The sequence below is a fragment of the Sipha flava genome, unplaced genomic scaffold (assembly GCF_003268045.1).
Source record: "Sipha flava isolate LNK unplaced genomic scaffold, YSA_version1 180_pilon_pilon, whole genome shotgun sequence".
In the NCBI taxonomy this organism is placed as follows: domain Eukaryota; kingdom Metazoa; phylum Arthropoda; class Insecta; order Hemiptera; family Aphididae; genus Sipha; species Sipha flava.
The window spans coordinates 56,907-70,446 of NW_020272187.1; the positions used below are offsets into that span (position 1 = coordinate 56,907).

General features: G+C 36.8%; 1 protein-coding gene across 1 annotated transcript; it reads right to left on the bottom strand.

Annotated features, from left to right (window-relative positions):
* Nucleotides 1-560: 560 nt before the first annotated feature.
* LOC112680798 (enkurin-like) lies at nt 561-3,526 on the bottom strand. Its single transcript, XM_025550996.1, has 5 exons — nt 3,301-3,526; nt 2,997-3,235; nt 2,174-2,272; nt 801-947; nt 561-737 (listed from the first exon to the last, which is right to left on the bottom strand). The coding sequence occupies exons 1-5, from the start codon at nt 3,524-3,526 to the stop codon at nt 561-563; spliced, it is 888 nt and encodes a 295-aa protein (XP_025406781.1).
* Nucleotides 3,527-13,540: the final 10,014 nt, after the last annotated feature.

Sequence of the window (13,540 nt, forward strand, 5' to 3'; positions counted from 1 at the left end):
CTATAATACAAATTCATTCAAAATATATATGAAGACTAAATATGTAAATATTAATACATAATACATAATATGTATAAATTTGTATTACAGTTTTTAAAATTCGTACGATAGCCCTTCGGTGGTTAGTTTTAAGTTTAATGTTTTAAGTTAAAAAATGCCTATGACTAGTATCTATTTTCAATCAAATACAGAAAAAAATCATTGAATTTTATTTTTAGAATAGTGTACCTTAAAATTTTTTAGTTTAATTTATAATTTTTTTTTTTATATCATATTTTTTTTTAAATCGAAAATATTAAAATTTAACTAGGATAAGTTTGAGCATATAAATTTAAATAATGATCTCCCGATAGCTACTACATTCTAACTATACGAAATTTCCTGTTAAACTGAAAACAACGTTGATGATCGGAGCATTTAACCAAAGAGAATATCCAGAAAATAAAAATAAATTTTAAATTTTAAAAATCGCATTCCATGGTAAAACATATTCTTCGAATCGCCCGAAGTCAAAAAGAGAATTGATAAGGTAAGGTAAGATCTAAAAAATGCAAAATATTCTATGCATCTTGCCTTACGTAAATGACCTTTTTCCGATTTAAAAGGTCGATTCTATCTTCCATGTCTTTAAGGGTTCTCTCTAAATGGGTCTTTCTTCTGACCTTGGCTATCGTGTCAGTAACTACCGGTAACAACAGAAATTCCGTGTTCAATTTATTCATTTTTATTTCTTGTGCCTATATAAGACATTCAGATTTTATTGAAAAAAATGGTACAAAAAGAAAGACCGTTACTCTTACGTTTATCAATTCTGATCGTTCTTGAGGTGTCACGAGACGCAACGGCGACAATGGCTTGCTTGCGTTGATTTTCTCGATTTCTAACCGTTTCGCCGTTTTCATATCATCATGCATTTTAATGATGTATTTGGGCATTTTGCCGTAATTCTGTCGCAAAACACGAAATCAACGTTAAAAAAATAAATAAAACAAAATGCGATAACGGTAAGTAAATAATATTTTGTCACTTTAAAGTAAGTATTTTTTATTTTTTTCCCTCTATGAAAAGTACATTATTTATTTAAAAAGTTTACAAAGGCATTTAAATAATTATACACGAATCGGAAGAACATAGTTTCTCAACACGAATTTAATTCGTTTGGCGAAAAATCCATTAGCGACACTTTACTTTGAAGCTCGAGTATGATTATAGTTCATTTGGTCACACTAGCAAGTCACTCAACCGTCGAAATGACTCGGGTGGCATCACCTTTTAGAACGGTTCAGGAGAGCGATGAGTACATGAAAACGCTTCATAGTCGTGTAGATCAGTTACAACCCATGAAACTGCAATGTCTGTCCAGAGTGGAATAAAAGTGGAATTTTTTGTTTTTAACAAATTATAAGACATTTATTTTCGTATTGAAAAAATATCTTTGAATTTATATTAAATTTCCATTTAACATGATGCGTACCAATTGCAAGAAAGTCAACAAAATATAATATAATTCACTAGCTGAATTACCCGTCGCTGCCGGATTACGGTAATTGCAAGGTTCGATGTTCTTCTTGCGTGCCGAATATTAAATATGACACGGAACGAAATAAACAATTTTTATCGCCTACTATGGGAATTAATTGATATTCCATTTTAAACAAAAGCGGAACAATGTATATAGTAAAATTTGTAATTTGTTCTATGTTGTACGCGAAAAGACAATATGAAAAGACAATGCGTAAATTGAGAATAGCATTTTTCTTGTTGTTTTTTTCGACGATGGTTCAGATGACGACACGACGACGATAACGAAACAGTGCACAATGCCACAATGTAAAATATAATAAATGTACATCGCCGCCGACGACGACAAATCTACAGACCTGTAGTACTGCAGCAGAAGTAGGAATAGTGGAAGTTATACAGGCGGCAGAAAAATATATTGGAAGTGAATTGACGGAAAAGGTCTAGACAAAGTGTATGGTTAGTCTATCCAAACTTACCAAAACTCTATATTAAATTGGACTTGAAACTTGAACTATTAGATGCGATGGCTCTGAACTGATTAAACGTTTACTTAGAAATTCAGTTATCCTACATAGATATATTACTAATAAATAATAATAATAATAACTACGGCCAAAACATCTGTTTTAAACGTTAACAGTTTTTTTACATCATCTTTGACGATATTTGCAGCATGTTCTGTTAATTCTATGTCAAACGTTAAAGGCTGCATTAAAAAGTTTATATTGTCCAAAGCGCTATGGTTAGACTAGAAATAGTTTTATATGGTGGTTAAATATTCTTAAATTTTCTAATTTTCCGCGCAGTTTTATTAATTTTTTCTTTCACAAAGCTACAGTACTCCAGTAGACGTAGTAATGTAGAGTTATACCGGCGTCGTCAACGAATGCCGCTATGTAACAATACGGTAAACTTAATTCTTTTAATAACTATTAATTAATTCATATTTTGGACTTTTCTCTTTTGATGGCTCATCTGCACACTGAGTACTTGCGTTAGAAAAGGAAATCATGAAAATCGGTCCAGTAGAACTTCAGATATAACTGTCATAAAAAATCGCCTCGCGTTTTAATAATATTTAAAGATAAAAATTTTCGTTACAATTAACTCCCCTCCCTATTTCAGGTTAGCGTTTGTCAGACAGTGACTACCACCTTTTTATCTTACGTCTACCTTTTTCTCAGACCTTTAATTTTTTTTTTCATGTTTATAAAATGAATTTCTTCAATAATCAAAATAAAGATAAAATGCTTGTTAAACAGTATTATGTATTGTATTATACGCGAAAGGAGGGAGTGTTAGACGGATTGCACACGTACAGGTGCATTCAATAAGAGTATTTCAAGGGTTCGACCCCCCCCCCCCCTCCCAGAATATTTTTTTGTATATGTGCCTGTACACATAGATTAATAAAAATTCAATGAAATCGATGAAGTATTTGACTTTTAAATCCAGAATTATTTTTTACGTACTTTATTTAGTACATATTTGGGTTCCAAACCGGCTTCGTTCAAAACGATTACGTGACCGTTTCTCGTATCTTGAACCCGGTGCTTCGGCAACGGCGGCACCTTTCTCACCACGTCGATAATATTCATCTGAATAAAGTTTTTTGGGACTTCATCCCGTAAACTCTTCCACGGCTTTTTAGTTGCACCGGTACCGTGAAGTTGGGGTGCCGATTTCATAGGGCACACATAATTAGTTTTTTCTGGAAAGCGTTCGTCAAAAGATTGTAACCAAGCGCAACAGATCGCTCGTATATGTGTATCTTACCGACAAATGGCCTCGTCACTTTTCTGGTGTTCTTCTTCAAAAATTGTGTTGGTGATTTGAGCGGAACCTCGGCGTAGCCCATAGTCCGGTGACAGTCTCTGTTTGTCTTATACATCGTCTTCACTGAATTAGAAAAAATTGAGCGATACATAGGAGGTTTGATCACGGGTGTGATTGGTCTTGGAATCGAGAATTTGATGTTTTCCATGTTCTTGGGTTTCGACATTTTCGATTGATTATTCGACAAATAAAAATTAATCAACTAATAAAGTAAAATACTGATGAGGTAATGAATATTAAATTTACGCGTTTTTAATGAATAATTCAAAAATCGTTGTTTGTACTATAGATATATTTTATCATGGTAACCGTTTTACATATCATAGTTACACTATATTTATTTAAAAAAATCAACTGATTGACCAGAAAATAATAATTTGATTGGAAATTTGAAAAACTCATAAAAATGATACGGTGTTTTTACCTTTATTTGACAAATATTAATGAATATGCCTTCACATTGCATTACTCCACATTACTAAAACTGTAGATGTTTGTACTCTGCGTGTATATAACGGGAAAAACTCTAACATGGGGTCGAGCTTAATTAGATTTTTCCCTGGTTCGGTCAGAATCGATTAAAAACTCGCATATTTAATGTTGAGAAATGCGAAAGGAAATTAGACAATTTAAGACCATATTGTATGGTATCAGAAAGATTAATTAGTTTCATTAAAAAATCGGACGCCAACTTTTACTATTACCATAACAGTGTACATATTATTTTTATAATTGATAACACGGAAGAGTTTAAAATTATTCATTAATAGATTATTTTCAATTTAGTTTGCAATAAGAGCACTTAATATTGTTGTATACAAATATCGAACGTCTAATGCAGGTTAAAAATTCGGAGTGGTGGTGAGGTGTTGAAGAAATTTAAAATATAAAATGTTGATAAACAGCATAATTTATTATTATACTCATTATATAATATATATATTTATAAATTGTATTGGCTCATGGGAAACTTTGAAATAACTATTACATTTTTAGATACGTGATTTTTTTTTTTATGAACCGTGTTCTAATATTTCGGTGAGGAAGGGGAGATGGTGTTGAACGTCTAAAATCTCACCAGCGTTCGTGTCCGGTGTAATTTTACTATTCGTATCTAATTACCGTTGATCGTCATAATTATTACGTTAACAATAACAATAAATAATTACCTACGGTTTATTATTATACTTCTTCTTCGGCCCTAAGGACCATCCCGACATACAACCTTGCCTCCAGTTTTACCTACCCGACGATTTTGCTCTCCAATCCACACATCCTCCTAACGCATCGACATCCTTCCCTATCACGTCCTCCCATCTCAAACGCGGTCTACCGCGCGGTACTTTCCCGGTGTTGTGCGTTCGGTCGATCATTAGTAAAATTTTGAAATCGCGAAAAATCGGCGGCTGAAAAACCCGTACTCGTTGCACGTTTACGGTTGTCTTGCCGCGAAGAAACGCCGAAAAACGAAAAAATTTAAACCGGGTTTGGACGGGGGTCGGAAAATCTCCTGCGTGTGACATGCGCGTTTGCTGTTACGATCGACCGACTGGTTAGGTACGTCGTAAGATCGCTGGCAACGAACGCGCATGCCAAACACTCGACGTACTCATCGGACGCGTTCAACGTACCGTCATGATGTTATCGACGGTTTAACGCGTTCTTATACGGCTCCTCGTTAAAGTTGACATTTCTGTTGCGATATTCCGAAACATTCCTGTACCGTAACGCCCGAACTCCGATTGAGTTTTTTTTTTTTTTTTTTCCGACGTCACACTGCGAACAATTTCTATTCGAACGCTCTCCGACGGCGGATAGAAGAGAAATAGAGAGGGAGAGAGAGAGTAAGAGAAAGGGAGACAGAGAGAGAGAGAGAGAAAATAAAAAGACGATTCGCCCATCACGTCTTTTTGACCTGAAAAATTATCACGAATTGTTTATACATAATGCGGCGGCGCATTGTGCGCTTGAATCGAAGCATATATGATGGGCTTTGTTGTCGTCGTGTATTATTGTAACCGGCGAAGCAGTTTTGCGATTATTTTCCTGCACGCGCACAACGAACGATATGTACACGTGTAGTGCGTTCACGAGCGCGCGCAGAGATACACATTATACGGGCGAGAGATCGAAACATCGTTTTCGACTTTCGTTTTGATTATCGGTAAACAATGCGGAAACGGGGGGAGGGGGAGGGGGCGAGCGTGTCGCGCAGAGGTGTACGGACAGAAGCGCGACACGGGCCATGAATAATACCGTCGCGCGTGCGTCGTCGTCCGCGTAATTCGTAAAAACGCTTTTTCATTGTCGTGCGGATACGTTTTCAATTGATCGATATGCGTAAAACGGAAAAAAAGGAACAAAGGAGAAACGAAAAACAAAACGTTTTGCCACTGGCGCCGTCGGTAATCGTACTGCGCCAACTGCGATCGGCCATCGTTTCGCGCACGCCCGTCCGCGATCTGACGTTTTGGACAAGTGTACGGCGACTTGGACGATACACCTATTTTGCTTGGATCTGCGTGCTGTACGATTGCGCGCGGTTGACAGGGCCGGACGTAGAACAAGTGCCGCCCTAGGCCCTTTTAAATATGCCGCCCCTACCTCGAGAAAAAAAAAATCTTGTAATTATTTCTAATTTGTTTATTTAATTTTAAAGAAATTAGGTCAACATTCATTATAAACAAAACAAATAATTCTAATTCGTCGTGTGCGATTTGGATACACAATATCTCTAGTCAACTCCTATGTATATATTATATTAGTATCGTAATCACTTTTAGGAACAACTTACATTATGTACCTAGGTAGGTATCTTATCTTTATAGCTCACATTACGAGAAAATTGATTTCGTGTTATTGACATTTTCAGTGTCATACGACCGTATATTTTATACACAGATATCTAAACTATAATATTAATTTACGCAGTTACATAAATGCATAAAATATTTATATGATTTTTTTTTATTTCTTACAAAATTTGCCACCATAGGCCCGAGCCTCACGGGCCTAGCCATAAATACGGCCCTGGCGGTTGATGATAAACGAGGAAAACGTGTCTGGTCGTGCGAAACGAAAACTTACGTGAACAGAATTGAAGAAATCGAGTGCCACACGCGGGCCCTGTTGAGAACATTACACAACTCACTTCTCAAATCAACAGGTTCACTTCAGTTCGGTTTACCATTTCCGACCATTTATAACGCGGTCGTCCGCACTATAAATATAAATATATCCGCGGTCTCTTGGGTTCGATCCTTAACTACTGTTTGTTTTTATTAATCGATAGGTTAATATTTTTGTATTGCACACTTATTTCGCGTTTCTATTACATTAAATAATACACATTATGTTTCAAAAAACTGGAGGGAAAAAAATTATAATTCATGTATCCATAATCGGGTGTACCGATTTAGCTTATAATTTCTCGTCGTAAAAAGTATTTAAAAAATAATTAATTTCAATATTACATTTTGTACTATACACGTTTACGTATAATTCTATTATTATCGTTTCTCTTCACGATTGTACGATTGAAACGGACGTAAGAATATGTAATAAAATTTTAACTATACGGCTAACATTACTCAATAGCAGTAAGTTAGGCCATCGTAATGGTTTTGCTAATTATGATTTATCCGTTTTGACCTACAACTATCGTCACTATTAATGACTAGGGAGCTATAATGCAAGGACAAACTTTTGATAGTATTACTCGTATAAGCAACTACAATTTGTTTCCAAATCGCTTCTCTTTTTTTTTTTCACTTATGCACTAAACGACGTGATCTGTGATCTGTTGCTGATGAAATATTTACAGGGATAACGCAGTAAATAAGTAGTCGCATGATGATTTAGGTAACCGGTTCGGAGAATGTCACATTTTGAAATTTCACCCTCAAACATAATCGTGCATAATCGTTAAAATTATTGCTTGATTTTATTTTTATCCTTAAAAAGTGTATGTTTCTACGAAAATGATGTTTTTATAATGGATCTATTATTTATTTTCAACGCATCAAACTTGATTGTAACATTCTTTAAACTCGTATTAAATAAAATATTTAATTTTGGATCAACCATCTACTCGCACAGTGTTTACCCTGAATTGAGCCACTGAATTAGCGATATTTAATTCTATGTATTGTCGATTGATTTTTTTTTTTTCATTACAATAGGTGTGATTGTGGTACGAATAAACTTGAAATGCAGATCTTAAATCGAATGAGTGTAATGTGGAAGTTTACTCATTATTCAACATCATACAAGTTCGATTGCAGTTGCCTACATAACGTTTGTAAATTGTTTATTTTCACTTAATCGGTTATGAAACGGTCAATTTCCTCAATTATGTCCATGTTATTTATACGTTTTAGTTTTAATTTATAACTAAATGTTGTTTATCGCTTGTTAACTGATTCGGGATACCTCCGGTAGAGTTAAAAGTGAAAATGTATACGTAGATATAAATAATGTGTGCACTGCCAAACTAGTTTGTAGCTCGAATTATCATGAATTTATATTTCGGCGCGCATAAAATATACAAAAAAAAGGTTAATTTCACATAATTTTATCCCTCTCCTACAACACATCCAAATGGAATAATTGAATTTTTCCCCGAGTGCGTACCTATTATATGTTTAACTTATCGCGCGTAATATGATCCGTTCAGCTGTCGCCGTGGGACGACGCATCCAGTTAACGGTAGATACTAACAACAAAATAAACTAACAACACGCGGACGCGTTCGATATTATTTATCGAAAACAGCGGAACCTTGAACTTGTGTATTCAAAGCGATTAGGTGTAACCCGTGTACACGCCTAAGATTGTATTGGGTGAGTGCGCGCGCACGCTCTCGAGTCAACAACGTTTGTCACCGATAAAACTAAAAGTTATTTCAACCGTGTACGCGTCGCATAAATAGAACAGTGCAAATTACCACCCGCAATTGAATATTGCTTTTCGATCGATATGTAAACTTATCGTTACCGAATTTCCCATGCCGTCCGTCTGAATACCGTGTCGCAGACGAGAACAGGCGGTTAACAAGTACGCGTGTTCCGAACCAATAACTCGTTGGAACCACCGCGGTATAGAAATCGTTTGTAACAACCTAACCTGCTACGACCGAGTACTCGAATTGACATCGTGTATCGGCAGGGGCGTATTTAGGAATTTCAGTGTAAGGGCAACACATATTTTGCCCCTCCTCCAGTCAAAAAAAAAAATTTTGTTACTAATTAATATTATTTATTAAAACCTCTATTAACTGCTAGATATACAATAGAAATATAAAATTTAAATATTTTTCTTCCTTGATTCAGAACTAGCAAAATCATTAATTATTTTTTCAAAATCTAATAAAGTGGTTATTTCGTCTTCAATTGTTAATACCGCTAAAGCCAAGCACCGGTCTTGTGCTATTGTAGAGCGAAAATAGTTTTTTATTCTTTTTAGTGTGGAAAAAGAACGCTCTGCACTACAATTTGTAGATGGTGTACATAAAAAAATACGTAAAGCTACTCCAGCATAAGGATAAACACTAGTAAAATTATGTTCTGTTATTAACTGTAACATCTGTATTGTTGTAAGCTTAACTTCAATATTTTTTATATGGCCTTAAAATTGTACACACTCATTTAGAAAACATGTTGTTAAATCATTTGCGTAAGTTGTATCAGTGTGTAAAGCACGAAATAAAAATTGTCCGCCTCTCTAAATCTTTAAAAATGTGCCGCTCTGGGCAACGGGACCCATGGCCCCTAAGTAGCCCCGGTGTATTGGTCGATAAAACGTTTTGTTTTTTCCTACCTCTCCGTCGGGTCTTTACGTACACGTGTGCGCTGTGTTTACAATAAGATTGCGTAAAATTGCACGATAAAATTAACGTTGTCGCGACCGTCGCTTCGCGCGCAGAATAATTAAATAAGATTGAACGGCGAAAAAAAACGACACCGGGCTCTCCGATGGAAGAACCAGATAATTTAATTACACGTAATTACGAGAAAGAAAAGAAAAAAAAATAGAAATCTTCCGTTAATGAAAGCACGCGTACGTGTATGCACATGGGTACACATATTTTATATGAAAATATTATTGATCACCGTTCGGAACCGCAGGACGTCCGAGAGATTTTTTCCCGCTACACCCGCAGCGATTTTATTTATTACTATTCAACGGGGATATCTCGGTTAAATTAATTAAAAAAAAAAAAAATTGAAGAAGAAGAAAACGTCTGTAAGTGTATTATGTTTTATTAACGTCCTTTTTTTTTTTTTTTACTTTTCTTCGACGCTGAGGACGTATTCCGCGGCTATTTACCTAGTTAAATTTACTTGCACTCAACGCACGAACATGCATAATATTTATTACACGATCATGGTACTTTCCACTTTACCGTGATCGGGTACATTGATCGAAAATCGCTACGACTGATGCGCATTGTTTTGGAATAAAATGATCGGCCGGACGAACGGGCGCGTTACGCGAAACGGACGGGATTACGTTAACGATGTTCGCTTGGTCCGCGCGCGGTACGTGATCGTCGTCGAATCGTTTTCCGATTGAAATTATTGTTGATCGCCGTCGATCGGTTTTCGCATTAAAACGCGTTTCGATGAACTGCGCGCGCGCGCAATTATATTGTTAATATTATTCGACACGTCGACGGTAAGATATTTCGTAAAGCAACGGAAATCGGTAAACGGTAATCTCAAGACGACATCGGTCCAAGGCCGCGGGTAAGATGAACGTTTGCCGACGAGAAGCGTATCCGTACACAAATCAGGTTAACGTTTTGTCAACTGCGGTCCGCGTTGCGAAATCGCTATGTGTGTCACGCGAGTGGAAAATCGAATAACGAATGTACACCGCGGATCGGGTTAACAACGTGCCGCGGTTTCGGAGACCTAATCGAACGATTATTGCACCGTGTCCCGCGCGCAATTATTGTACGCACGGTTCGGAGTAGAATACTCTCCTAACACACGTGAATTCACGGAAAATCCAGAACAAGAACGTATAACCTTAACTTGGTACTGTGCTAATTATGTTTTATTAAAACTTCAAGTACCTACGTAACAAAAAAAAAAAAAAAAAAATTACTAATTTTACCATTTTATAAATACGGATATGTGTTCGGTTAAACAAGTGTTTCACGTGCTCCAAGAGCTCTCTAGTTTGGATATTTAAATGTATTTTATTCGATATCGTACCGGCCGCACGTACTGGAGCGTCGGAAGTGCGCAGGTGAAAAACACCGTGGTGCACAATCCGTTGTGCTGAAACCGTATCAATAATATTATACGAAATATTCGCCAGGGGGAAACATATGATTGCCGACGAAATACGCAAGTACACGTTTGAATAGTTCTATCTCGACCAGGTGACGACTGTTCGTTATACACACGCGTTTATAACGCGAAATAAAATAATAAATAGTTTACGGTAAAACGTGATGTTTTCAAAACTCGACCGAGAAGGTTTTCGCACGTTTTTCAAAATCGAAACCGAGAAAGTTTTGCTTGTTCATTTAAATCGGTACAAAACAAATACGTACTGCTGACGAGCAGACGAAAAACGAACGGAACGAGAGGTCTTCCTGGGCGGCTTCGGGGGTACGACCACTGTAAAAGCGTTCTCATTTCGAATACGAACGACTATGCACTGCTAAACTGGCGTTTATAAGTATTCGAAACGAGCGTACTTGTAAAATATATTCAAATACATTTGTTCGAATATTTATAGTGAACAACACGAATCCTGTGTGTAATCGTTCGTAAGCCCGAGTAAGTGTGATGTGTAATGACCGTACACGGTACATAATATATTATGATTATTTTTTTCGGATAATACAATTTCGCAAGTCATTTACATGGACGCGTTTTCGTGGTTTTTTTCCTACATTTTTTTTTCTCCATTACCAACAATAATACGAACGAATATAATGCATATATATATATAAATACATACGCGTACTGTATACCGGCCGTATAATACATAAAACGACGTGCATTATAGATATTATTATACATGTATGTATAATGCGTAGTGGGAGGGTTCAGTCATAAATTCTCATCAACGTCTGGCTACCATTACGGGGCGTTTTGTAAAGTGCACATAATACGATTAAACCTGTTGGACGTATTCTCGTTTTGTTCTTTTATTTAAAAACGGCTTTTTGGCGAAATCGTATGATAAAGTGTCCGGGAGACTTTCACGGCTGTCAAGGGAGTAAAAAAATAACGCGCAGGTAACAAAAAAAAAAAAAAAAATAAAAATAAGAGGGTCGTCGTGATACGAATGTTATTATTATTATTATTATTATTATTATTTTTCCCTTCTACATCTCTTATCCTTCGCGCGACCCAGACGGTTTTTATGGGCCATCGGTTGCTGTCGCTTATGCTGCTGCTGCCTCTGATATATATATATATATATATGTACATATATACGTGTGCGCGTATGGAATTCCACTCCGCCCTCGAATCCCTTGTAAATAAAATATGTTTCTGTTTGACTTCAGACACACACAGGGGGACGCGCGCGTTATCTGATCCTTGGAAATAGATCAGGACCCGAGAACATTATTATTGCCGTATGTAGTATATACGTATTATAAATACACGAGGAGAATGGTATGCGGAGGGGTCGTTTTCTCAACCCCCGCGCGCGCCCGAGACGATACGAGATCAACAGTTATAAATATCTCGCGCACCCCACATGTAAATTAGGGTGTTCGCCGCCGCCGCCGCAGCACAGGTATACGCGAGCAAGGTTATTTTATTATTAGTGTTTTTTTTTTTTTCCATAACATTTCTTTTCACTCGTCGGTTCTTACGTATACGGACGTATTTTACGTGTATAATAAATATAACATGTATAACGCGCGAGGAGATACCTGCACAACCGGAGAAACTGCATTTTTACCCCGATGTCTAATGTACCGTGTGCGTGGACGCGACGTTTTCATTCTTGTCGACGAGCATAGGGTCGTCCATCAGGTCTTGTATGCTGGACGTAGAACTGTTACGGGGTGCGATCGCGAAGCGCAGCGACAATCGGACCCCATTGACAGTCCCCCGCAGGGGCGTATTTAGTCTGACTTCTTGGGGGGGCGAATCAAATTTTTTCTTTAATCAGGCTCAAAATTTACAAGTAAAATTTTTTGTAACATTTAAATCAGATGAATCCTTAGTAATTTTGGTTTTTTTCTCTTTAATCTAATGCCTGATCCACTTTTATTCGATTTTTCACTAAGTATGGACTTGACAAAAAGCCCAATTCAGTATTCACAGCCACGCGTAATTTCGTTTCGTTGTAAAATGATCGACATTAAAAAAATTTAAAATGTGTATTTCACACATAAGCGATTCTTTAAAGATGGATTCAGGGGTAGGCGATCACCCTCTTCGCACCCCCCTTATTTAGGCCCTTTCCTGGTTAAATACTATATGATTTTGCTTAACGGACTTGGGATCAATTGACTCGTTCGTCCGTTGGCAATATGATAATTTTTTGACGAACGCATTTATGGTACCGGTGTCCCGGTGTTATAGTATAGATGTATAATAACTAAATTATCTTGGTTCGCGAAAGTGAGAGAATTCTATAAGATCTCGTGAAAAAAATCGACAAACACGGTTTTGAGGCCACGGAAAGTTGGTTTCGTCAACGGAATAAATGTGAAAACATCCCATCCTCTAAGCCCCGTGGGGAATAGGGATAAGCAGACCACGAATCTGCATGATCGGGGATACAACTCATATCTTCCGTCTTGTGTGTTCAATACGGACGAAACGCGTCTTCAATTCCGAGCATTACCTGCAATGGCGGCGTGAAGTTTATTTCCCGATGAAGCAGTTACGTGTATCGAGTACCTATCCCGAGTAAAAATCTTAGATTCAGAGTACAATTGTACTTTTAAGTACATAAATATTAAAATTAACGTGTCAAAACGAAATAACATAAAATAATGTTTTATATCAAATGTGCAAATTATGTATTCTTTTTAACTTTTTAACTTTTTTGTCACACAACGCTCTACCCATAGGTAAAAAAAAAAGTTCATGACTTAAATGGGGCGGGTATACCCTCACTATTTAAGTCATGAAACAGCGGCTACAATAAAAAATCCGCATCGAGCCGTTACTGATCACCCGAACACACGTACGAG

Excerpts from the sequence above, each read along its gene's own strand:
- LOC112680798 (XM_025550996.1), bottom strand. The coding sequence starts at position 3,526 with ATGTCGAAACCCAAGAACATGGAAAACATCAAATTCTCGATTCCAAGA. Across the intron at positions 3,236-3,300 it reads AGTGACGAGGCCATTTGTCG|AAAAAACTAATTATGTGTGC; the intron begins GTAAGATACACA and ends AACGCTTTCCAG. Across the intron at positions 738-800 it reads AACGATCAGAATTGATAAAC|GCACAAGAAATAAAAATGAA; the intron begins GTAAGAGTAACG and ends TGTCTTATATAG.